Here is a 25,988-nt window from a genome sequence, read left to right as displayed (position 1 = left end):
TTAGATTATAATTATACAAATATTATACGGTAGCTATAAAAATACATTGACGAAGATTCTTAATTATTATAATTAAACAAAAATGTAATCAACCAAAAGAACGTGAGAGATGATAAATAACTTAACTATCATCATCTTCAATTTTTGGAGCCAAATAATATCTAACATGACCAATGTTAGGTATTCTGTATTCAACAACTAAAGGTACGTCTGCACTCATTGATAATTGCACCTAAAATACAAAAATTTTTAATTAAAATTTATGAACAAAATTTTTGCACAAAGATTCTAATAGCACAACAAAACTAAATAGAAAAATCACGATAATAAAGAAAAAAACAAGTGAAAACAAACAATTGACTGAGTTAATTGTTGAAATACCATGCATAAATAGTGTTGATTACTATATCACATTGCACATACATATACAAATTATATAATACATACTATACAATTTACGCCTGTGATGTTTACGAAAAAATGTTTCAAACAAAAGTTTTTTTGATAAGGAACATTTTTTACCTTATACTTTTGTTCTATCTCTAACGGTTTACAAGACCCAATTGACCTATGTTGCTCATGTACGAACTCGATTCACTTTTTACGTCCTGAGTACGCTGTAAAAATTTCAGCTTGATATCTTTTTTCGTTTTTGAATTATCGTGCCCACAGACGGACGGACGGACAGCCGGAAATGGACTAAGTAAGTGATTTTATGAACACCTATACCAAAATTTTGTTCGTAGCCTCAATATTTTTAAGAGTTACAAACTTGGGACTAAACTTAGTATACCTTGCATATTACATATGTGCATGGTATAATTAATTCATCTTTGAAATTTTCCACAGTGGTTTATTAGGTTGTAAACACTTCGTAAAAAAGTCGACTTTTCAGGGGCGTACCTAACCCCCTTTTTGGGGGGGTAGTTGGGTGGTTCTAATGTGTTTTTTTTTAAATTACGAAAAAACAATGCATCAAATGAAAAAAAAGTGTTAAAAGTTCTAGTTGAAGTAATTGTGCGCATTTTAGTTTTTTTTTCGACTTTCAAGCTTAAAAATTGACCGAAATATGCCAATTTTAAAATATAATTTTTTTGCTCATTCAATCAAATAATAAAGTATCCATCTTGAAAATCGTTAGAGATAGAACAAAAATTTAAATTTGAAAATTATTCCTTATAAACAAAATTAACAAATTTTATTTGAATCATTCTTTCGTAAACATCACTGTTTACTCGTGAGCGCGCAACTTAAGAAAAAACTTTGGTGTCCATTTTCTCAAAAACTATTAAAAAAAAGTGGGTTGAGTTAACTTCAACCATTGGTTTTGTGAAACAATCTAGAAAAGCAAAAAAAAAAAAAAAAAAAAACATTCCAGAAAACTTCCTTTACAAAATTTTCGAAAGTGTTTTCTAAAATTTTTTGCTCATTTAATCAAGAGAGAAAAAAACCATTTTGTAAACCGTTAGAGATAGAACAAAAGTTTAAACGTAAAAGTTAATAAAAATAATAAAAAACTTTTGTTTGAAATATTATTAACTAAACATCCTTTTTTGCCCGTTAGAACGTCTCCAAAATACTTTCAAAAATTTCGAAATTTTTGCTAGTATTTTCTGATTTTTTTTTATTTTTGCTTTTCTAGAATGTTTCACAAAACTACTAGTTGAAGTTAACCTGAAAAAAATCAACACACTTTTTTAGTTTTGGAGAAAATGGACACCAAAGTTTTTTCCAAAATTGCGCCCTCACGGATAAACAGCGATGTTTGCGAAAGAATGATCGAAATAAAGGTCTTTTAAAGCAAGTGTCCCTTCCATTTAAGTTACAACATCTATTTGGGACTAAATGTCTCTCTCTTACGTAGTAACATGTTTTGTTATTAAAAAAAATTAACCAATTCACAATTTTTACTCAAATGTTCTAAATTAAGTACAAATAAAATCATTTAGTTAAAATTAAATTATATATAGTTTTTCTTACCTGCGGAGAAAGGGAAGTTGCCTTAGTGAAGTAATTTAAGTATTTACAAGCAAATGTTAAAGTGACAGGTTCTTGCATTTCGATAATTACTGCTTCTTCTTCTTTGTCAACTGATACAGTTTGTGCTAATTTAATATTTGCATTACCAATGTCACCAGTTGCACTGAATTTTACTCCTTCTTTTGTGCATCCAATAACAACACTTTCACCAAATTGTGATAAATCACGGCATATTCTTGCAAATTCAGCACTAGGTAATCGAATTACGCAAGCATAATCAATATCCTAATAATAATCCAACAATTAAAAACATACATTTAACAAGGAGACGAATAAACCAAAAACAGATCGTAAATTTTGAAGCCTGTGAAGTAACAGTAAACGGATTCCATACGGATGATCAATGGTTCAGTTGGTAAATGTTAACTTAACTCACTTTTGGTAAAATTAATTATATTACATGGGGTGTAAGCCATCGCAAGATAAACAAAAGGGCAAAAAACTCGTGCTTATTCGACCCCTTTAAAGGTATGGCCAACCCGTAGATCACAGGGTGAACGTAAGAACCAAGCAGCCATTTTTACCAAAACTTGATTTAAGTAAACATTTACCGTTCAATTACATAAAATAACGGAAATGGTATTCAAAATTTGTGAGAGGATAAAATTTTATCGGTTAAACTTTTTTATTATAGGGTTTACGAAAAATAGTTATTCTTTATAAAAATCTCGGCTTTCGAAAATATTAACATTCAGCTATTCACTTTTGACATCGAATATGCAGAGTTCAGCGTAAAAATTTGGGGGGGGGGGTTGGCTACCAAAAACTCCACATTTTACACCCACGGATTGACAAAACAGTGTCATCACATCAAATTTTATCAAAATTACACATTCTAAAGTTATGGAAGAAAAACGATTTCAAAATAGCAAATTCAAGAGCGTATATCTCCAAAACGGAGCAACTTTTACTAGGGCAAGTTAAGCTAAATAACTTATTTTAAGCTAAGCTATATGTGGTATTTTTAAAGACCTTTTAGGGGTTTGTAAAGACCTTATATAACCAGAATTGTAATTCCGTTTCAAAGAGTGCTATTTGTAGCTTGTCAAATGCGGAGGTGATATTGGAAAACGATAAAATGGATTTTTCCACCTTATCATTTAACGAGGCCCCAAGCCTCATTTTCAGTTCGAAACTTTCATAAAACAATGAGATATTTGTGTCTCTTTCTTATATTTTACAACAAACGATGAGCTATTAAATTTTCCCGATTTTTCCACGCATTACGTCTGAGGAGAAAAGGCACTATTTATGTTTTTAAAGACTTAACGTTTTATCTCTTAATTTTATACAAAAGATTCTGTTCATAAAATATAAAATTTACGGATGGAAATTTTTTATTATTTTCGTACAGACCCCGTTGTACAGTTCCATTGGATAGGTCTTTAAAACTGGAATAAATTTTCCGGTGATTTTTTTAGGCGAATATTACGTCAGATATACAGTTTTCTAGGCTTGTTGCCTATTCATTTCAAAACTTTGAACCCATTGACACTCTGGATTTTCCACCTCAAATGACTTCTTATATCTTAATCGTTATATCTTAGATAAAATAAAAAATATTTTCCCCATTTTTCGCTGGGTATACTAACTTTTAAAACTAATCACTACGTATATATATACAGGCTTCATATTTTAAGATCAGATTTAGAACAAAAAGTGATGTAAATATTTACCGGAATTCCAAGGTGTTCTTGGTCGAGATTCATTAATTTCATATCATAATCAGAAACTTTTTCTCCACTAGGTGATTCAAACATAAAACTAATTGTATCAGCGTTATCTTGTGCTTTCATCGTTACAATATCGTCATTACTAGCGCACTTTAAAATTTTACTCATGCTGGAAAAGAAAATATTATTAATAAATAATTCCAATTAATTTTCTAAGGATGGAATTAAAATAAACATAATACGATAAATTAAAATTGTATTTCTTTTTATATGTTCCTTAAAAAAATGTTGCCTGAAGAGAAAATGGAGGAAACGATTCATTCATCATCCGGACGAAAAATAATAAATTAACAAACAAAAATTCTATTTACCTTGCCAAATTCATTCCCATAGATAAATTTCGATCACATCGGTACTTATCAAATCCATCAGCACGTAAATTTAATGAAACTAAACTAACGTGGGAATTATCCATAGCCTGTAAAGATATTCCCGAATCTGTACAATCGAATGTAGCTTCTGTTAGAAGATCTCGAATAGCTTCTAATACTTTTTTAAGTACAGAGCTTTGTGTTAAACGTGCTTCAAACATTTTTAGATTATTTTAAATTATTAATATGAACAAAATAAACACAACACCAAATTTAAAAACGACTTGCACCCGCCTTGGTTCAGTAATCGAATAACTCTGTCAAAACGCGCGAAAAATAATGAATAATTATTTCAGGCGTTTTAATAAATTTACTAACCAAGTTTGGATCAATTGGTAAAACGATTAAAAACTGTGTAATTCAAACGAAGACAGCTTTATACCAACAAACTTCATGATCCAATTTTTGTAAAGTTGAAGTTTGTAATTGAGTGGGAAGTGTTCTCATTGGCTGTTTTCCAAAAACAGATGGTAGTGGTTATTTCACAATTTTTTTTATACAAGGTTTAAAATTTTTTTTGAACTCTCGTTTAAAAAAAAAAATTGCGAAAATCAACAGTAAATATTAAAAAATTTTATATAAAAATGGTTTTGATTTATTTATATATAAGAATAAAATTGTATGTTTCAAAATTTAAGCGGGAAAAAATAGCTTTGTTCCAATTTACCGATGTATTTCGAATTATGCATCAGTACACTTCGGAATAAAAATGACAAACAATTAAAACATGTTTTAAGTGCTTGACAAAAGTCAAGCAATAAAAATAAAGTGTCGCATTTTTAAAAACAATAGCTTAACTGTTGTATTATTTTTTCTGACCTTAACCGCTTAATTGATAACGGTGAGTCAGATCGAAAAACATTCATAGTTTTTTTTTTTTGGACCGATGATTTAGGACTACTTTTATATCAGGGGCTGGGCGAGCGAATATTTTTTGGTGTATTAAATTCAAAATTTAACTCACTATTGTTTATTTATTATACACAACCGAAGTATTAATTATATATAATTATTACGCTAATTATCTACTAATAAAAGCTCAACCTTGGTCAATTTGTACATTTTAAAATTTTTAACACCCGGAAAGATGATGTTCCATTTACGTATTACACCAACTATCTACCGACAAAATCCCAATCTTGGTCAATTTTTACATTAAAAAATTTTTTTTTCAATGTCTAACACCTAGGAAGACGATGTTTGCAACTTTAATTTAATGGAAGACTATGATTTTCCTTTTACTTATTATGCCAACTAGTTTATCTATTGACAAAAGCTCAACCTTGGTCAATTTGTACATTATTTGTAGAATTATTTTTGGAATGTCTACCACCTGGGAAGACGCATTTTAAAACATATTTCGAATGGAAGACTTACATTTTCTCAATTCTTTGACTTGAATTAATCGTTAAAAATAAGTTTTGCCTTCTTTCCCCGCGGCCGGACTGGTTTATTTTCCCGCAACGCGTACGGTTTGAAAAACCAATAGCTTATTCATGTATTGGGCCAGTACTATCGATAAGATGTATTGGGCCAGTGTTCTCAACCTTGCTAAAATAATGACATAAAATCTGTCACCAGCTCCCCTACCATAAAATGCGTACCAAAGTTCTAAACAAATTTGTTTTGACCACTCGCTTGTTTATTTATCTTGAAAATGAGATGTAAAAATTTGCGTACGACCTTTTTGGACCAAGATATTCGCTTTCTAAGCAAAATTGGCACTTCTGAATTTAAAATCCTGTATCTTTTGAAATAATCATCGCACTGAAATTTTTTATGTATCGTTGGAAAACTTAAACTGCTTTCGTTTAAGTCCTGGTTTATTGTTTTGTAAAAACTTTTATCACTCTCCCACTTTTCGCTTTTAAAATATGTCAAAAACAGAATTGAACCGTGAAAATTTCGGCTTTTTTTCATATTTTGGTGAGTATAAACCTAAAGGGCTCTTTTTGGATAGTACCTCTTCAGGATTTTTTCAAAACTAGATTAGATTTCCTACAATATGAGACTAGAATAGTTTCTGTAGACCTAATAGTTTTCGAGATAAAGCCTTTCAAAGTGAATAATTTTTTCAAACAATTTTTTGGAATATTCTGTCTTTCTGAATGAATTTTTACCCTGACCCTTCGTAACCGCTCGTAAATCTGAAACAAGCCGAAATTTTAATACAGAACGACAGATATTGCAAAAAGTTGTGAAGTTCGAAAAAATCATAAAGTTTGAAAGGCTTTACCTCGGAAACTAATAGGTCTACATAGACAATTCTAGTCTCATATTGTAGCAAATTTAGTGAACTTTAAAAACCTCTTGAAATAGGTACTATCAAAAACTAGTCCTTTTGGGTTGTAATCGTCAAAATATGAAAAAAAGATAAAATTTTCACGGTTTCTTCGATTTTTGACAAAGTTGCGTTCGGTGCTCGAGGTCACAAACTTGGATTATTCATTGAGCCAACATCATAAACAACCAAAAAATCAGAAATACCAGATTTGACGCAAGCTCTGATGTATAAAGTTATCATTTATAGGAAATCACTTTTAGAAGAAATAACACAAATGCCATTCATTTCATCAATTTAAATGGAAAACGAGTTCCGCTTGTTATAATTTTCTTTATAGGAAAATATTTGTGATTCTTTTAACTAATGAATATGAATATTAGTTTTCCAAATGAATCCTACGAAAGTTACCCTTGCGATGCAAACTTTAACAGCTCAAATCTATATAAATTTAACACCGTAAGGGGTATTAAAAATTTACCTGCTTATAAAGGACATAAATGAGAATTTTTCCGGTCAATTTAAACATCCGAAGGTGCAAAGAAAAAAAACTGGAAAATCGAAAAACTTCAATGTTTTTATTAAACCCCCTGTAAAATCGAAAAAAACCAACACCCCCAAAAATATTCACCAATCGACATGAAATAAATTCAAATTAACAAAAAATTTTTTTACCGACATCGCAACGCATATAAACCCTCCCCCCTCCCCGAAAATCTCAGAGTTGCAAATTCGCGTCGAATGACAAAAACCGCATCTTTCTAGCAATTCTAGCAGTCCCTTAGAATTTGTATAGATCAGTCAGTGAGTGAACTTCAATTATGGCGCTCGTCGCCCTTTATCTCAAAAACATTTGAGCGCATGAACAAATGTTTCAAATAAAATCTGTTACAAATTTTATAAATAATAAATGGTAACATCATGGGAGCAATAGAAACCGAGATAATCGCAAAAAACCGATTTTTTTAACTTTGACCTTAAATAACTTACCGACGCTGACATGAGATTGTATGATATTTTTAGAACGGCAAAATGAAACTATATACAAACATTCAGCTTATTATCTTGACCCCTAGTAAGACTGGGCTAAAATGTTTCAAATATTTAAGAAAAACAAATGTGATTTATTATTATGATAAAGTTTTTATTATCGTGTAGTAGTAATACATTATTTCAATTTAATACTTGAAAAATATGAGTTTGAATTAACTTAAAACTATTTTTATCAAAATTAACAAATAATCACAAAAATAACAAAATAACAATTAATAGCGTAACTGTAAGTGACTTACTTGCGGTTGACTAAATTCTTTAATTCTATTTAATCACAAAATTCAAAACATTCCTGGATCTGTACCTGGATACCTTTTAGAAGAGTTCGTTTACAATGGAAGATAATTACATGGTGATTTTAGGAGATTCTTTATTATAGTACAGGCAAAGATGTAACATATTAAGGAAAATGAAGTAAACCGCTCACTTTTTACTAAAACCTTGTGGTTATTACTTTTATTATCTACAACTTTAAATTGGTACATTGGTCAAATCACCTCAGCATCTCTTTGTGCGAGCCCTTCCCATACAAAGGACCCCGTACGGTTGGATAGGAAAATGGATTCCTGAGAAACTTTTTTAAACCGCCCAAAAAGTTCTTCGCAAAATTTTTTAAAGAATAGTTTTCTAGCTACAGGCGATTAAAGCTACACATATATTATATTTAGAGTATATGACTACCGTGTGTGGTACGTGTGTGTGTGTGTGTGTATAGTGTGTATAGTATAGTTGTATTAAATGTAGTGTCTTGTTAGTTGGTAGTCATATACTATAACCATAATATATGTAGATCTTTGATCACTTGTAGCTCGAAAACTACCTTCTGCTTTTGGGCGGAATCTTTTGTCTTTTCTCCCTATTTTTATAAGTCTTCGTTAACCATTTTTGCGCGCCGTTGAATGCTGCCATTCTCGTACAAATTTATCTTTTTCTCTTTTAATAATTCCCCGGCGCCCCTAGGCAATTGCTTACTCTATCTAATGGTTAATTCTGCCCTGAATCGGAGGCCAATAAAACTTTAATGTTAGGTTGGAATGAATAAAATTTTTCTTTTTAAATATTCAGATTTTAATAATATGCTAAAAATTGTATAGATTATACACATTTTTGCAAAGACACCAAAAATTTGCTGAGACTGAGCCATTTTAAAGATTAATTTAAAAAAATCTGTATCACGGTTATAGCACTTTTTTTCAAAAATTTAATATATCCAGATATTCAGTTGCGCAAAACCTAGCCCGTTTTTTCGACGCTATTATTAGACTAGGAGCGAATGTTTTTATGAAGACCTAAGAAGTTAAACTATTTTTTAACATAAAGTGTAGAATATATATTCTGATTGAAAATATTTCTATCTCTGATTGTGACGTCATACTTTCCTAGTCTATTAAATTTCACTACAAACGCATTTATACTTAATATTTCATAAATTAGGAAGCCTTTTTGCCTATACAACTAAAATTGCCTAAAAATATTTCAATGGTAAATTAAATAAAATTGTTCAATGAAAATATAATAATAATCTAGAAGTCTAATCACTTTTCAGCACAGCAGTCAGTCATAAGCAAGAAAAACACGAAAATTTGAAACAGGAATTATTCTAAGTGTTTATAACCAAAGAATTTAAATATTTTTTTTTTGGTTCCGAATAAAAAATAATTAATTTTAGAGCAAAAGTGATAAACGCACTTAAAAAAAATTAAATTTTCTCGAAATTTCAAACAAAATGATTGGATCTGAATGAAATATACAGCTTGTCTACTCAAGTTGGCTCTATATGGAAACCTTTTTTTTTATAAGGTTTACGAAAAGTTTTTCTTTATAAAAATCTCTGCTTTTGAAAATATTAACATTCAGCTATTCACTTGTGACATCGAATGTACAGGGTGGCCACAAATCGAAAAAGATCGATAGGAATGTTAATGGCTATTTAGAAATGTAAACCATTTAGAACAGATAATAAAGTTAACGGTTCAAGAAGTCACTCTCAAGATATGTAGGAGTATATTTAAAGAATTTTGTAACAATACAATTACATGTATGGAACAAGAAGGTGGATAAACTGAGACAAAAACGAACTGAACAAGAAATTATTAATACGAACTTTTAAGACCGAGTTATTTAGCGACAAAGCAGAGTAGACACTTTTCACATTAAATTACTGTGTCGCCTAAAATAATGACCTTATAGAAATAAATCTGAACTCCCATAATTTTTTGTATTTTTTATCATTGTTAGTAAATGTTTTGTTGAAAAAGTGATTTTTTAGATTTATTGTTGTTTTTTTTGTAGCAATTTTTATTTGACAGTGAATAAATTAGTCACGAAAGCTCGTACGAGGTTGAATAGTAACGAGTTTTAAAAAGAAATTAACAAGCTATCGAGTATTTTTAGTCCCCGAACTAAAAAAGGGATGTTATAAGTTTGATCGCTATGCGTAGCGCTTAAATGGATGAACCAATTTTTATTTTTTGGTTTTGTTTGAAAGGTAATTTAATGGAGTGAGTGTTTTTATCTATGTTTCAAGTGCGAATTTAGGGTTCCGTACCCGAAAAAATTAAAAATTGGCGATGATTTTCCAATTTGGCACAGTTTGGAAAAGGATTTAAGGAAAAAGGCAATTTAATGGAGAATGTTCTTAAATATGTTTCAAATGCGAGTTTAGGGTGCCGTAGCCGTAAAATTTGTCGGGTTTTTTTTTTAAATTTTGTAAATTTCACTGTTATAAGATTTTTTATAAGAAAAACTTTAAGAACCCCGTACACCCCTTCAAAGTTCATAAACAACTAGAAAATTTTTTCCCACAATTTGAACCGTCGGCCCTTTTGAATGGTTCAGGTTTATTTCTGTAAGGTCATTATTTGAGGAGTTACGACAGTTTTAAGTGAAAAGTGTCCATTTTGCTTTGTCGGTGAATAACTCGTTCTTAGAAATTGGTATAAAAATCAATATAAGCGAATTTTAAAAACAGAAATAAATAAGTTTGATATTACTCAATTTTTTGTATAAATACTTATGCACCCCGTGTATGTTTTTAAAATTTATATCAAATTAATAAATAAATTTTATCAGCGTTTCAGACCCGCACATAAAATATTAAGGAATGATACAAATCTTTGACATATTGATTATATTTCATTCAGATTCAATCATTTTCGCGGAAATATACCGGTTTGAAATTTCACGAAAATTTATGATTTTTTAAATGCGGGGCAGTATATTTAATATTTTATTTAGAATTAAACTAAAATCATGTTTATGGTAATTTTTTTCGAGGTTTTTCCTGTTTTGTTTCTTTTATTTTTCTTCCGCTGATTGTGATTTCGAAGGACTGATGAAAAGTGATCGAACTCTTATATTACACTTTTATTTGTTAAATAAACGTAAATGAGATAGTAAATGTGATAGTAAGTAGTAATTTATATTAAACATTGAATACTATCTAACAATAAGTACTAAAGTACGATAAATACATGGTAATCTAGTAGGTTTGTAGGTGATTCTAAAAAGTATTTTTAAACATTGAACAATAGTAACAATTAGTGAAGGAATACATTGAAAAATACTGCACAAATATCGATTTTTAATATTGACAATTTGAGATTTTGCTATTCTTTGAAAATGTTAGGGTTTCGAATCAAAACAAATTTGATAAAATACCCAGTCTTCCATAAACGACGGAATAAATGCTGTACATTTTTCAAACTTAACTGGCGGCCTTAACTTGGCTAATTGATTTTCATACATAATTAATGATTCGGGTGAATTTACACCATTTCCCTAGAAAAAAAAACAAATTTTCTTTTATCCTGTAAAATCCATTGCTTTTAGGGTTAAACTGGTAAATATTCATCGATAAAAGGATGTTTACCACATTTTTTTTATTAATATTAGGTCTAGGGACAGGGTAAATTTTATCAATTCATTTTGTTAAGGACAGAAATTTGAGACGTTAATAGCATTTAATATTTCTGCGACCAAGTGTAGTTTTAGTAAATCATTTAAAAAAGCTGAAAATTCCATAGAAGGGGGGGGGGGGAGCTTTCGCCTCAAGATAATGTTAAAAATGCAGCGTCTGTCTCAAGTTTGAACTGATTTCAGAAAGGGTAAAACCGGTTTTAATAGACAAATATTCCAAAAAAATATAGTCGATGTGAGATCATTCGCAATGGTAGTGGGAATTGAGGGTTTAGCTAGCCCGCAATGCTAAATATGTCGGTTCAATCTAATCAGGAAACCGATTTTAGAATGAAAATTTGTTCACATGAAGAATTAATTCTGAAAATCACAAAAATCATATCGTCCGCAATATAGGTGGGAGAATTTACTCAGTCCGCAATCAGAAAAATTATGGTTTATAGTTTTTTGTGATTGAGAATTTTTACTCGGCTGCGCGATGCGCAGTCGGGTGTTCTTGTCGAGTGTTCCTATGTGGCACACTAGAGACCAAACGCACTAGAGACCAAAAAAAAAAATGAATATAGGATTCTTTTTTTGCCATTTGACAACGGAAACTAAAAATCACATTACCAATATTTTTTGAGGTTTCATTTGTTTACAACTATAAGCAAAGTATTTATTATTAATGATTAAAGCTTACATGTGTCATAAATTTTCCAGTTGGTTTAAGTACTTTGAAGGATTTATCTAATATAGTCATAATAAAATTCCATATTTCACCACTTGGAGTGTCAGATATTGGAATATCTGTTAAATCACCAAACACATAATCAAATTTTCGCCCTTCTTCGATATATTTATCAATAGACTTCATACAATCACCAATAATAATCTAAAAGATAAAATTTATTAAAACACAAAACTTCAGAAATGATTATTGAAAGCATTTTAGGGTTGCAATATCAAAAAATTTGAAAACATTAATTTAGACATGTCGTCCTGTAGGAGTATGTCGCCGTCTTAAGTAGATAAAATGACTGCAAGCATCTAGGTATGTCAAATAATGTTGGCAATCATATTATAATTTATAGTAGACATATTTTAATTTTATTAATTTTTCTATCTTAAAAATGTCCTTACTATAGTTGCTATAATCTACAATAATTTAATTTACTTGCCATAATCTACACGAATTATATGCACAGGGCTATTCACGTTAAACGACACGAAAGATTGTGACTAACCTCCTTGATTTTAAGAAAATTTTCATTCCGGGATAGATAGGCTTATTGGCTGTACTTTTTAAAATTACACGAAAAACACGAAAATTATCAAAGTTGTATTTTTTTTTTTTAAATGGAACAGTTTGTATATTATTTTATTTTCAAGTTCTACGGTGAAAATAAAAGTAAGTTTCATCAGTGTTTACCTTACTTAAAATTCATGATTTTCTGAAAATTTAGTAGCAATTTTAACGTATACGTATTAAGTATTATTTCCGTTTTCCAAACCAAATTCAACTTGAAGTCTAGTAATCAATTGAGTTTTATGTCGCAACTGTGAATAATTGAATGGCGTATACAGGTTGTGCCGAAATTATGACTAAAGTTAAATAGAACACTCTTTTTTTTTAAGTCAACAGCAGATGTAAAATGCAATTCTTTATCAAATAGCATCAACTTTCCTATACCTAACTGTTAACGTTTTCATGGAAAACGCACATTTTCTGAATGCGAATCGATTTTAACATATTTAATATTCAGTATGAAAACCTATTTCTCCTTTCCCCCTTCCTTTCATTTTCTTTATCTCTTTTTTTATGACATGTTCTGTATAATATTTTTATTGTTTAAAAAAGAATGAATAAATTGAATTGAATACCTCATAATTAGTATCTCTACGTTTTTCTAAAACATTTCCACAAATTGACTTCATATACTCATTACATGCTTTTAAAACCACTTCGTCAATTTCTAACATAGTCACCATTTTTGGTTTTTCTTTTAATAATTCATACAATAAAGCACCATCTCCACCACCTTTAAAATTTAATTTTTTTGATTTTTTAAATTTAAAATTAACTTATGAACAAATGTTATAATATCTAAAACTGCCATAAACTAATATTTTACGAGATATTTGAAAAAAAAAAACTATTAACGCGACCTTTGACCTCGAATAATTTTTTTAGCGCACATGATTTTTCAATGGACTTTTCATAGACGATTTCTTGCATCCAAATAAAGATAGTCCAGGTGAAAAAACTTCATTTGGATTTTTTTAAGCAGATCGGAAACTATATTTTCCCTAAAACTCTAGGCATTCGGTTCAGTAACAATTGAGGGAAGCGTAATGTATGCACGATTTTACGTGTATCTTATTTAATATCATTTAAACTATGAATTTCAAGTTTTTTTCTTCTAAATAGTCGCTCTTTAACTTCTAAAAATAGAATTTGAATAGCTATTCAAATTCTACATGTAAAGATATAAGTAAAATCGAGCATACATTACGCCCTCCTTAATTGTCACTGAACCTAATACCTTGAGTTTAGGGAAATATATTTAGAAAATAATAGTATGTGGTTACTAACGACCAATATTAATATTTCTATTCGCTCCGTGCGTGAGTTTCGTTTCCATGACAACGATACACTACTTTAATTATAGAATTGTATGGATGCATATATAATTGTATGGATTGCATTGAAAACTTACATTTAAAATTTAATATTCTTGTTTCACAAATTTAAATAAATAATTATGATAATTTACATTTGAAAAATAATATTTGTACAATTTGATTTCTTACTTTCACAATTTTTAATGCATTAAGTTTAATTAATTAGTGTTTTTCAATCATTTTAATTTGACAGTTTCTATATCATTAACATGTAAAGAATTGCAAATTAGTCATAACAGCCCCCTTTATCTCCAAAATTTTTCACTTAAAGCGCTGGCATCGATTTTATTATCCCTACCATGACTACGCACACAACGAATATGTAATATTCTTCAAGTCTATGGTACTGCATCTATATGATACATTATTTTACAAGTCTAAGGTAATTTAAGAATATTCACTTATTTTGAGTTTAAAATTACTTGTATAAACTGACAGTTTATTTAAAATCTTCCTTCGAACCAATAACGTATTGATAATACGTTAAATATATAAATTTAGTTATTTTGCTTACCCAATATTATAATTTCTTTATTTTCATAGTTTTCTATTCCTCTTCGCATTAGGGTTTCAGTATATATGAGATCTCTTTCAGAAATATCTAGAAGCATAATAGATTTTATAAGATATATTTGATGTAAATATATTTTTAAATGTATTACTTTGTAATTCATCAAGAACCAACATGTTTCCAAGACTTTTGGAATGTACAATTTGAACTCGTTGAAATGGTGATCGTTCTTCAAATAACAACTTGTCGATATCATATTCTAATAAACGTTCATCTAAAAAATAAAAAATTATTTTTACCTTAATTCACACAATAAATATACAGAGCGTTCATTTCAAATGAATCAAGCATTTATTTTACCAGGGGTACATTATTGAAAAAGACATTTTTTACAAAAATTGTTGTCTATGTGGAAAGAAGTACACTCGCCTTTAAAAAGGTGACACATTTTAGAAAAATTAAAATTTTTCTGAAACTTCAAACGGTTTATATCTGAGAAAAAAAGTCGAATTCAGGCTACTACAAAAACCTAAAAATGACGTGAGAGCTTTTTTCAGCGTTAAATTAAAATTATAAATAATGGAGATAGACTTCCGAGAGTGATCAGAATTTTTCATTGGAAATTTCCTCCTCTTTAAGAATGTATTTTTTAAATTTCATAAATTTTAATATTTTATGAAATATTGACGAAAAACTACATACTTTTTTTTTTCCATTTTTAATTGTTTATAACTTTTGCAATTTTTTATGTGCTAAAAAACGCCTGCGGCACATTTTTCTAGACATCCTTCCGAAATCAACGAGCTATCGCACATATTTTTAAGAGCAGAATCTCTATTTTTCATCATTTTCAACTTATCGACTAGACTATATTACCGATATCAGTTTTTTCATTAGCGACCCTGATGCAAAAATATTTTTCCGAATAAGAAGAAAGAATAAGTCTTATAAACTCTAAAAAAAGTCTTAGGAACTCTGAATAACTCTTTCAGACTTAATAAGTTTGGATAACTCTGAATTAGACAGTCCAAAAACGTTGAGAAATTCGGAGTTATTCAGAGTTTCTAAAACTTATTAAGACTTAACTTTTAAGACTCTTTAAATATTTTTTCCAGCAGGGCAGGTTTCAAGGTAAAATGAAGAACAACAAAATTTTTAATTATATAATTTCATATTTCAAGCAGATTCGTTTTGTTTGGAAAAAATAAGAAACTTTTGTTTAAGATATTAGTTCTATCTAAGAATGCGTCACTAAATTTTTTTTTTGAAAAATATTTATTTTTAAAAGTTATAACTGTAATATACAATATACAATATGTCCTAAAAGTCCTCAACCACCATTTAATAAGTTAATGTTTAAGGGGAAGCCATGACAGCCGCCAACCAACTTCGAAGCTGCAGACAGTGGCACTGTAAGACGAAGAAAGATCTTGCGATTATAATGATCAGGTTGGAGACTGTGATTCCACTTGTAGAAATGGTACAGAATTCCACTGTTCCGATTTACCGTTTTAATCGCAAGGAATGGGATAGAAATGTACCTAAGTTTTCACCCCCTTCCGGACCATATCTTTACACGGATGGGTCAAGGGCCGGAGATCTATTTGGGAGTTAATGGACCTAGAATAAAGAAATCGGTTCGTCTTGATCAATATGCGACGGTTGATAGGTGTCCAGATCTGTAACACGAAAGTTTGCATTGGGGTACATATCATAATGACAAAATGTCCTCCAAGTTCAATTTAAAATCAACTCGTTTTCGTTACTGATAAGAGATAGAGGACCATTTTAAAATAGAAATTTTTTTATTTTGGATAAGATTAAGAAAAATTTCACTTTGACATTAAAAAAAAAAACATTCAAACTCTCGTATCTGATGATCAAACTTAATTTCAAAATTATTATGGGTCTGTAGCCAAGCGTAGTTTTAATGAGTCGTTCCAGAAAGGCTGAAAATTTCATAGTTGTTAGCCAACATTGCCTTCTATACCGTAAGCTTTTTCCCCGTTTTCAACAGATATTCCTATCTCTTTGAATTAAATTTTTTCTGATTGCGGACTGATTAAACTTTCCCATCTACAATGCTTCCCCATCTTCAAAAGAAAGTTTCAAGTGGATAGATTTGCATTTGCAGCCATTCTGAAATCAGTTTCCGGATTGAAACGACATATATAGCGTTGCGGATAAGCTAAATCGCCTCCCCGTCCAAAGCCATTGCGGACAATCTGGGCCAAAGCCCCCCAGAACGCGAAATACGCTTACGATTGAGGACGTGGTATTGGCTCACTAAAACTACGCTTGGCCGCAGACCTTTTAGTTTTCTTATAAAGAATAACTTTCATATTTTAATTGCTCTTCTATTTTTTACAGGTAATAAGAACGAGTTGACCTTTAACTGACCTTTAATTTCAAGATCCAATTCAAGGTGCCTATGAGATGCTTCCCTTTGATATGAACAACTTCTGCTTGGAACCTTTTCCTGTATCTGAGTTCCCTTACCACTTAATGATTTTTATTTTTCATTGATCTTATTCAAGATAAATTAGATCCATGAATACCATATAATGATATTACTTTGGATAATTTAACTATTACCCTCAGAATGTGGACAAGACAAGATATTTAGGTTGTTTTATTTTTATCTTCATAATTCATCTTTATATGTAAGGACAAGCCTTTACATAATTGCTTCCAATACCGAGAATCAAACCAGAGTTCCCGCCTTCTGGATGAGAGCCAGGTATCGGAACCAATAATTGTGAAAGGAAGGCTTTACAATCCGATAAAAGGTGGCTAAAGACTTCAATCACATATTGAACATATATACGGAGTGTTTTTTTTTAACTAGACATGTGATTAAAAGTCGAAAATTCAAGAAAAATACTTCAAGAAAACTATGGGGTTCATTGGCCCGCAATTTCACGCAATCATCATTCTGCTTTATAACCGATAAGAGATACAAGAAAACTTTAAATTAGAAAGTTAATCCTAATTTAAAAGGTAACAATTTTTATTTGAATCATTTTTTCGAAAACTGCATTTTTTAATACTGAAACTGACTGCAAAGTCGTACCCAAAATTATATCTTACTTTTTTACAAAAATTGCAAAAACAAATTTATAATAGCGTAGATTTCTTTAGACAGAAATTGAAACTATCTAAGCTATTCAGTTTGAAAAAAAAAAAAAAATGCTTCAAACAAAAGCTTTGAACTTTTTTGTGTGAAGCATTTTTTTTTCTCAATAAAACATATTTTCTAGTTTCAACCATATATCAAATTAAAAAAACACCACGTATAAGCTAAAACTTTACATTTTATTACTCATAGAACAAGATAATTTCAAAATGACTAAATTTTGGTTTTTTTTTTTTATTGAGATTAGGAAGGTATGAAATACGTCTGGCAGAGCAATTTTAAAAACTATTATAAGACAATTTTGTTAAAATCAATTTTCATATCTTTTAGCAAGATAAAGTATAATTTGCAGGCAGTTTTGCCGGCCCTAATACCGCGCCAGTTACTATTCTAATAGTTTAAAAAAAATTTCAAATTATTTAAGGTATTTCCAGCATGAAAGCACTTGTCGACCGATTTGGTCTATTTTTTTAACAGACTCAGAATAATGTTTTCTGTGAGATCTCGGAGTTGCATAATTTTTGGTCGTTTAGATCGCGAGATAATCAGTTGCAAAGTTCGCGGTTTCGAGGGTCAAAGAATATAAAAATCACTGTTTTCCCAGTTATTATTTACGATATTAAAAAATTATCTCGATAGAATTCTAACAAAAAAATAGGAGAATTAAAAGGAAAATGTTTTTAGAATACATAAAAAAAATAGCATCACGTTGTTTTGTTTGAGTATTACTTGAGAAAATTTCTGAAGCTTTGGGATTTAATAGTAAGCCCTATCCTTAGTCTGTGAACAAAAATTCATTAAAATCTGTCGAAAAGTGGGTTTTACCATAGAAACTGCAAATATAATGCTGGAAATACCTTATGTAAGGCTATAATTTTAATATGATTTTGTTTTGAAAATCAAAGAATGTAATTTTAATTTCCAGATACTAATTCGTTTGCCTTCTAGGGGGTAGAGATAAGGAGGATAATCTATGTTTATAAAAAGTGTCCATCAAAAAGCAGCAAATGAATGACGCCACGTTAGCAAGTGATATAATAGCTGCAGTAGCAAAGCGTAAATTTTAAAATAAGTGCTGAAAGTAGTAAGAGTAAAATAAAGGTTTAAACAAGTTGTTAGAGTAGGGTAGAGAAGTTCACATTAAACACCCTTTTGCTACGCTAGCGTTATTTTAGCGGGTTTTTGAGTTATAATTTGTTGCTTACGGCTGGATACTTTTTTAATTTGTCTTTCATACAAGATAGTTCTCTTTATTTCTACATTCTCATCCGATCTCAGACGCAATATGTACTTCATCCCTAATTTCAATAAGAAATGTCCGAAATTCACCCTTCTTAAAATTAATTTACGAAAATAAGTTGTCAGTTCTTGTACCAATAAAACTAATATCTTAATACTAAAATAATGATCATAAAAATTATAACTATAAAAATTAAACTAACTCTACTCTGCTAAAGTGTGCAAAATTACTAGGTGATCAATCTACAATATAAAATTTATATAAATTTTACTTATTTACCAGTGTTTTCAACTCATTGTCTTCAATATTTAGTTTTATTATTTAATTTTGGAGAAGCTACAGTATTAAATGCATACACAATTCGAAAAAATTTATATTTTAATATTAGTTTATATACTGACTAACTGATCTCTAAAACTTCGTGATTTAATAAGTTTTTAAGTTTGAGGCAGAAAGTTTTTTTTCAATTCCGCTACCATTAACCCCCTGCTCTAGCATTCTATGTAGAGGTTTTAACCTTTATCTTTGTCAAATGGACATATTATTACTAAATTTGTAGAGCTGATTGAAATTGGTAAAAGTTCAGTTAAGCGACTTTTCTTAAAAACGATTCTAGGACGTCAGGGAAAAAACCAAATGACGTAAATTTTTACGTAAATTATGAATTCGGTTGCGGAGATAGTGAACGCTTAAAATATTTCTTTAATTAAGGAAAATAGTTTCAATTATCACACGGTGAACGCAAGGGACAAAGTACCCGCAGACCCGTGCTAACTCGACCCAATTAAAGGCGTAGGCAACCCGTAGATCACAGGGTGTATTGACTTGCGGTTTTTTGCATTGGCTTCAGGAAATTATCCTAAAAAAGTCTATATGGTTTAAAATGAAACTTTTTAGTTTTAACCTCCGTGCCATTGGATTGAAGAAATTTTTAATAAGGTCAAAATGCTAAACTAATCTGAAATTTAAGATATTTTTATTAATAAACTCCTTTATGCACCTCCCCCTCCCTTTCGCAGTCTGAAATACTCTCAAAATCAAAAGAATCATTTTTTTTTTTAAATTAATACATTTAATGACGTTTAAGGGAGTTTTTGGGGCGGCTGATTTTAAATTTTACGTAAAAATGTTAAATTTGTTAACCCACCCTCTCTTTAAGTCCACATAAATAGATTAACTAATATTAAAATATAACTTTTCGTAATACTTGTACATATCTAAGACGCGAGTTCTCCAACTAAAATTAATAATAAACTTACCTGCTGTTGGATAATATCTCATAAACGTTCCCCGTTTAATTGGGATGAATGATTCACTTCGTTTCAAATCTTCAATGTCCTCTAATATCTGACGTTCAAGTTCTCGTACTCGCTATAAACACAAAATTCATGCAAACAAAAAAGGAAGAAGCCACATATTACAAAAAAAAAGAAAGGATTATTGAATTGTTTCAGTTTTCAAACATTTAAAATAAATTATAACGGTTTTCAGATCTTGTATACCGATAATAAATTTCATAAATATTTTATTATCGAAAATATTTCTCATTCAAATGTTATTTTAGACAACTTTGGTGGCAATTAGTCAAATCATATTTTTATTTACAATATTTCATAACAATCCACCTGTTTCTTAATGTCACTTTAATCAGTCATTTAGTAAGAAAAAATTGGAAATTATCCAAGTCCAAAAAATTAAAGCCTATTATACAATTGAAGTCGTTTGTAAGATGTATAATTGTAGACGCATGTGCAATATGGGACATTTTAACCCCCCGACCGAAAAAAGGGGTGTTATAAGTTTGACCGCTATGTGTGTGTCTGTCTGTGGCATCGTAGCGCCTAAACGGATAATCCGATTTGGATTTTTTTTGTTTCGTTTGAAAGGTAATATAATTTTTTTTAATTTCGTGGGGGGTTTGAAATTTTGTAAATTTCACTTGTTGACATATATTTTTAACCCCCGAACCAAAAAAGAGTTGTTATAAGTTTGACCGCTATGTGTGTTGGTTTTTCTTTCTATGTGTCTGTGTATTTGTCTATGGCATCGTAGCACCTAAACGGATGAACCGAATTGGATTTTTTTTCGTTTGAAAGATAATTTAATGAGGATTGTTCTTAGCCATGTTTCAAGTGCGAGTTTAGGGTTCCATAACCGAAAAAACTCAAAAATAGGCCTTGATCGTCAAAATCGGTTCTGTTTGGAGAAGGCTCTAAGGAAGAAGGTAATTTAATGAAGAGTGTTCTTAGATACGTTTCAAGTTCAAGTTTAGGGTTCCGTACCCGATACCGGGCGTTTAAAATTTTTTTAAATTGCACTTTTATGTTTTTACAATAGTTTCTACAATGAAAGCTGATGGAAAAAGTTTGTCTGAGTGTCTTCAACAAAATCATATTCATGCGAACTTGGCTGCCTTCCCCCATGGGGTACTATAACGCCCTTTGAAATTTAAACATATGTTTGACGACACTAACCGCCCTAACTGTAACCAAAAAAGTCGGACTTCCCTCCAAGAATGCGATTTAAAAATATAGGATGATTGTACTATATATTTAATCGATGTCGAGAATTGGTGGCCTAAAATAATAAATTTAAACATAAAAAAAATATTTATCTTCTATACACATTAAAAATAGCTTATAGATAAAAATTGGAAAATCTTTCGATTACAATTTACAACATTACATCATGCTTTGTTGTATTATGTAAATATAAATATAAATATAATAAACTAAACATTCCATGGAAGAGTAAACCAAAACGGCATTTAAAAAAACGAACAATGTGAAAATGTTGATGCATTCAAACAAAAGGTGATTTTTATAAACATTTGATCTAAATAAAACATTTAAAATAGAATTAAATTCTTCATGAAAGCTGCTAACCTGAACTCGACAAATACACATCGAATTTGGCACCACGTTTTATTGGTGGAAATAATTTATGGCGATAACTGTCTAAAGATACTCGTAATTTTTGTTCTAAAGACTTGGAACACTGTAAAAATTATATAAATACTACTATATTCTATACCAAAATCAGACTAAAATTACATAAATCATATTATTTCATTTACGAATATTTCGATATTTTCTTTTTTTTAAATTATGCCAGAAACAAATTTGTTTAAGTTTCCTCACATAATCCAATGACTAAAGATTTTAATTCCCAAAATCACTTCCTTATCATCTGTATAGTACAGTATACGAGGGTTAAACCTCTAAATAATTTCCTATAACTCCGATTGAATTGAAAATTTGACGGTAAGTATATAAGACCCCAAGAAACTAAAGTTCTATGATGCTGAGTGGTGCTTTTGTCCAGGTTGTGGTAACCATCGATAGAGGGATGAATTCTAAGCAAAAAGTCATTTAAGCATATTTCGAAATGTCAATATCTTCCAAATTATTGAAATTCGGAGTACTTAACGTCAAATAACTGAAAAATTTGATAATTTACTGTCCTATAAGTATGAAGTTAATATACATATACAGGGTAGACCATTTCAATCTACTATGAGTAATGAGTATGGCTAGTTTTAGTAGTTAATCAATCAACAAATACCTTAATAATAATCAATTTAGATCCTAAAAGGTAAAGGATAGAATAACGCTAAAAATTATAAAGTTAATTTTCATAAAAAAACTATCATTTTTTGTTTGAAATTTTTTTTTGATCATCGTTAGCTTTCAGAGAAAATGCACTTAATAATATGTCATTATTGCATTTAGTCGAAAAAAAACATGCTAACTACGGAAAAATATATCTTTTCAAGGGCATTTGAAAAGGGATGACCTTGAAGATGATCTTGAAAAATTTACTTGGTCTTAAAACTTATTAACGCAGGCGAATGATCTTTATTATCCTTGATAACTTTCCTAAAATAATTTATCAAAAACTAGCGTATTTTCTTTCGATTAAATGCAATAACGACATATTTTTAAGTACCATTTATTTCGAAAGTTAACGATTTTCGAAAAAAGTTTTTAAATAAAAAAGGTTAGTTTTTTATGAGGATCAACTTTCTAATTTAAAGTGTTATTCTATTTCTTAACTTTTAGAATCTAAATTGACTATTAATGCAACCCGGAGAATTAGGTCTAATCTGATGTCAGAGAACATGATGTCCCCTATCAAACTCTGCAACTTTTGTTTAGTTATTTTTTGATTGGCTAACTACAAAGTTATTTTTTGTAGATTAATTTTAAAACGAGCTATTTGCCATAATAGATTGATTAAAATGATTCACTCTGTATATTTTGATAAAAATTAGAGTAGTTTGAGTAACATGTTTTTTATTATTTATATTAGATTATCCAACTAAAATTCAAACTTCGGTGTAAATATTATAAGGCTTTTCTCAGTTTCATGTCTTATAAAGCCCAGCACCTCATAAATCATTATAAAATAAAATAAAATTTGAACTTCATAACTAGTGCCATAGCAAAGGAAGGCTCTTAGTTAATCAAGAAAATTAAATCCAACCTTAATCAAAAAAGCTAAAATATTACAATTGATACCTCTAAATTCAGAAGTGGTTCTTGATTATCAGCTTTATAATATTCCCAAGTAATTGTTAACAAACCATGATCATAAGTTCGTAGAGTAACCATACATCCTTTTTCACTGGTGAAAATTTTTACGAAGCCACCATCCAAATGCATACTATGAATAATTTTCAAAGTATGTAAATAATCCTTTAATATGTTTTCCACTTTAGTTAACATATTTGAGACTTGATTATCTGTTTTCCCTAACGCAGGATCAAATGAAAAATCAAGTAATACCGTATGCACTGCCATTTTTACCAAAAGCCGGTATTAATTTACACTTTTTTATTAACAAATAAATTAAAATGAATTCAGTTGTAGTTTTAAAACTATTAGCAGATAGTATTGATAATCACATAAAATGTATTCAGTTTCAATTAATACTCATTAATAATGATAGTATTTAAATTTAATTAATAAAGTATGGTTATATCAAATTATATCTCAAGAAAAGTGAAAATTCACATAATCTATTGCAATATGGTGTATGCGCATGCGTTTACCAAAATTATAGTTTCTTTCAAAGAGTATAGAACAGAGGATTTGCAGAAATATAATTGTATGTTACCAAAGCATTGCTCTCTATTATCTAAGGCAATAATATTTATTAGAGACGTCATGTCCTCAAGTGCTCGGACTAGAAGTTCTATGGTGATCAACTACTAAGTTTGTCGGCCTTTGCCTATTAAATTTAAAAGCCTTACTCGGTAGTGCTGCTGAAACTCGTATACTACGATTTAACATTAGCTTCAACCTTCAAAATACCTAAATCTTCTATCAATGATTAGCTTCTGCTCTATCCTATACTCTTTGCTTTTTTTTTACATCCATTTGATTTATTATATCTTATATATATAGGAGACTTTCTATAGATATAGATAGATAGTCACTCATCACGATATCTCTGAAACTATAAGACCTAGAGAATTGAAATTTGGCAGGAATATTCCTTTTGCCAAGTAGAGGTCAGCTAAGAACGGATTTTACGAAATTCCACCCACAAGGGGGGTTGCGGGGGTGTTCATGAATAAAAAATTCATATTTTTCAATTATGGCTTTTAATAGTTCAAAACTTGCTCAGAATGTTTTAAATTACATTTAGAAATTTTTTTAACCTTCGGAGGGTAGAAAGGTGTAGCGAGAAAGTGGGAAGGAAATATCGAATATTTACAAATATACCTAAGTGGGGTATCAAATAAAAGAGCATGACGTGTACATTACAAAACTGTTATCCAACGCAAGGAAATGTGGAGGGAGGGGTGCAAGTGGGGATGTTGCCCAGCAAAGCGGGTAGTTCCCAGCTAGTACTCCAATATTTGGCGTTTTTACAACTGTTATTTACTTTAATTAATTTCGTAGGTATATAATAAATTGGGCTATGGGTGTAAATGTAAATAAGATTATGTCATGAATAACATTTTTATTTAAATGTCTTTATTTATCACGTTATAGCGATTAAATATTACATAGCGTAAACGAAACTAAAATTATAATAAAAGAAAATTTCGGTTTTATGTCCATGCATAGTTTAATATCTAATTTAGGTACTGCATTCGTGGTTAAAGCTTAACCAGTGGCGTAGCTATCATACAACTAGGTGGAGTAATGCATTAGGTCCCCGAAGCTCAGAGTGTCCTCTTAACATTAAAAAGAAAGGAGCAGTTAACTCCCGAAGCTAGCAACCCTTGTGCGTGCCACAAGAACTTTATTTAATTTTGTTAAATGAGCATTAATAGGTTAAATGAGCATTGACAGGTAATTTTTAATTTAAGACTTTTAACACATCCGCCAAGTTTCTTTGATAAACATGTACTATTTTTATCAACAAAATTAATTAAATTAATTTTATGAACACCTGTACGTTCATAAAATCTCCGTTTTCGACTGTCTGTCAGTGTCAACACAATGACTCAAAAACGAAAAGAGATATCAAGTTGAAATTTTTATAGCGTGCTTAGGACGTAAAAAGTAACGTTGAGTTCGTAAATGAGAAACATAGGCCAATTGGGTTTTGGGTCCGTAGGACCTATCTTGTAAACCGTTAGAGATATAATAAAAAAGTTTAAATATATGTTCCTTATAAAAAAATAAACAACTTTTGTTTGAAACATTTTTTCGTAAACATAACTGTTTATCCGTAAGGGCGCAAATTAGGACAAAACTTGTTTTCACTTGTTTTTTTTTTTAGATCAGGACAAATACAATGTTCAGTTAGTTTTTTGAAAATATCTTAAATCTAGTATTTTTCTAGAATTAAAAAACTTGTACTATGCCCATTGTTCATAGCGAGACACAGCCTTCGGAAACGATTACATTTGAAAAAAAATTTGTTATTATTATAGAAAATAATAGATTTAATGATTTAAAGTAGATTATGGGAAAGATGGATCGATTACAAGGAAGAAGCAAATAATAAACATAAACATACAATGGTGGTAAAAAGAAAATAACTAAATTTTTATTCTTATTGTTCATTTAACACAAATTATTT

At 29.8% G+C, this 25,988-nt stretch overlaps 2 protein-coding genes across 3 annotated transcripts; both read right to left on the bottom strand.

The window, feature by feature from the left end:
- Positions 1 to 4,432, bottom strand: LOC123305888 (proliferating cell nuclear antigen). The gene is made up of 4 exons (XM_044887728.1): positions 4,085 to 4,432; positions 3,717 to 3,882; positions 1,981 to 2,265; positions 1 to 232 (listed from the first exon to the last, which is right to left on the bottom strand). Exons 1-4 carry the CDS (start codon positions 4,303 to 4,305, stop codon positions 122 to 124), a joined length of 783 nt encoding a protein of 260 aa, XP_044743663.1. The 5' UTR covers positions 4,306 to 4,432; the 3' UTR covers positions 1 to 121.
- Positions 4,433 to 11,041: 6,609 nt separating this feature from the next.
- Positions 11,042 to 23,942, bottom strand: LOC123305883 (spermine synthase). 2 transcript variants are annotated; one of them, XM_044887724.1, is made up of 7 exons: positions 23,468 to 23,942; positions 21,833 to 21,944; positions 14,723 to 14,845; positions 14,575 to 14,661; positions 13,260 to 13,417; positions 12,079 to 12,270; positions 11,042 to 11,258 (listed from the first exon to the last, which is right to left on the bottom strand). In XM_044887724.1, exons 1-7 carry the CDS (start codon positions 23,747 to 23,749, stop codon positions 11,103 to 11,105), a joined length of 1,110 nt encoding a protein of 369 aa, XP_044743659.1. In that variant the 5' UTR covers positions 23,750 to 23,942; the 3' UTR covers positions 11,042 to 11,102. The 2 variants fall into 2 exon arrangements, with proteins under 2 accessions (XP_044743659.1, XP_044743658.1); XM_044887723.1 differs by lacking the exon at positions 21,833 to 21,944 and adding an exon at positions 20,207 to 20,318.
- Positions 23,943 to 25,988: the final 2,046 nt, after the last annotated feature.

The sequence above is a fragment of the Chrysoperla carnea genome, chromosome 1 (genome assembly GCF_905475395.1).
Source record: "Chrysoperla carnea chromosome 1, inChrCarn1.1, whole genome shotgun sequence".
Taxonomy (NCBI): domain Eukaryota; kingdom Metazoa; phylum Arthropoda; class Insecta; order Neuroptera; family Chrysopidae; genus Chrysoperla; species Chrysoperla carnea.
Note: the sequence above shows the minus strand (reverse complement) of the source record. Positions and strands in the feature narration are given on the sequence as shown.

Excerpts from the sequence above, each read along its gene's own strand:
- LOC123305888 (XM_044887728.1), bottom strand. The coding sequence starts at position 4,305 with ATGTTTGAAGCACGTTTAACACAAAGCTCTGTACTTAAAAAAGTATTA. Across the intron at positions 2,266-3,716 it reads AAGAACACCTTGGAATTCCG|GATATTGATTATGCTTGCGT; the intron begins GTAAATATTTAC and ends GATTATTATTAG. Across the intron at positions 233-1,980 it reads CAACTTCCCTTTCTCCGCAG|GTGCAATTATCAATGAGTGC; the intron begins GTAAGAAAAACT and ends TTTGTATTTTAG.
- LOC123305883 (XM_044887724.1), bottom strand. The coding sequence starts at position 23,749 with ATGGCAGTGCATACGGTATTACTTGATTTTTCATTTGATCCTGCGTTA. Across the intron at positions 14,662-14,722 it reads GGTTCTTGATGAATTACAAA|ATATTTCTGAAAGAGATCTC; the intron begins GTAATACATTTA and ends TTATGCTTCTAG. Across the intron at positions 12,271-13,259 it reads GTAGAGATACTAATTATGAG|ATTATTATTGGTGATTGTAT; the intron begins GTATTCAATTCA and ends TTTATCTTTTAG.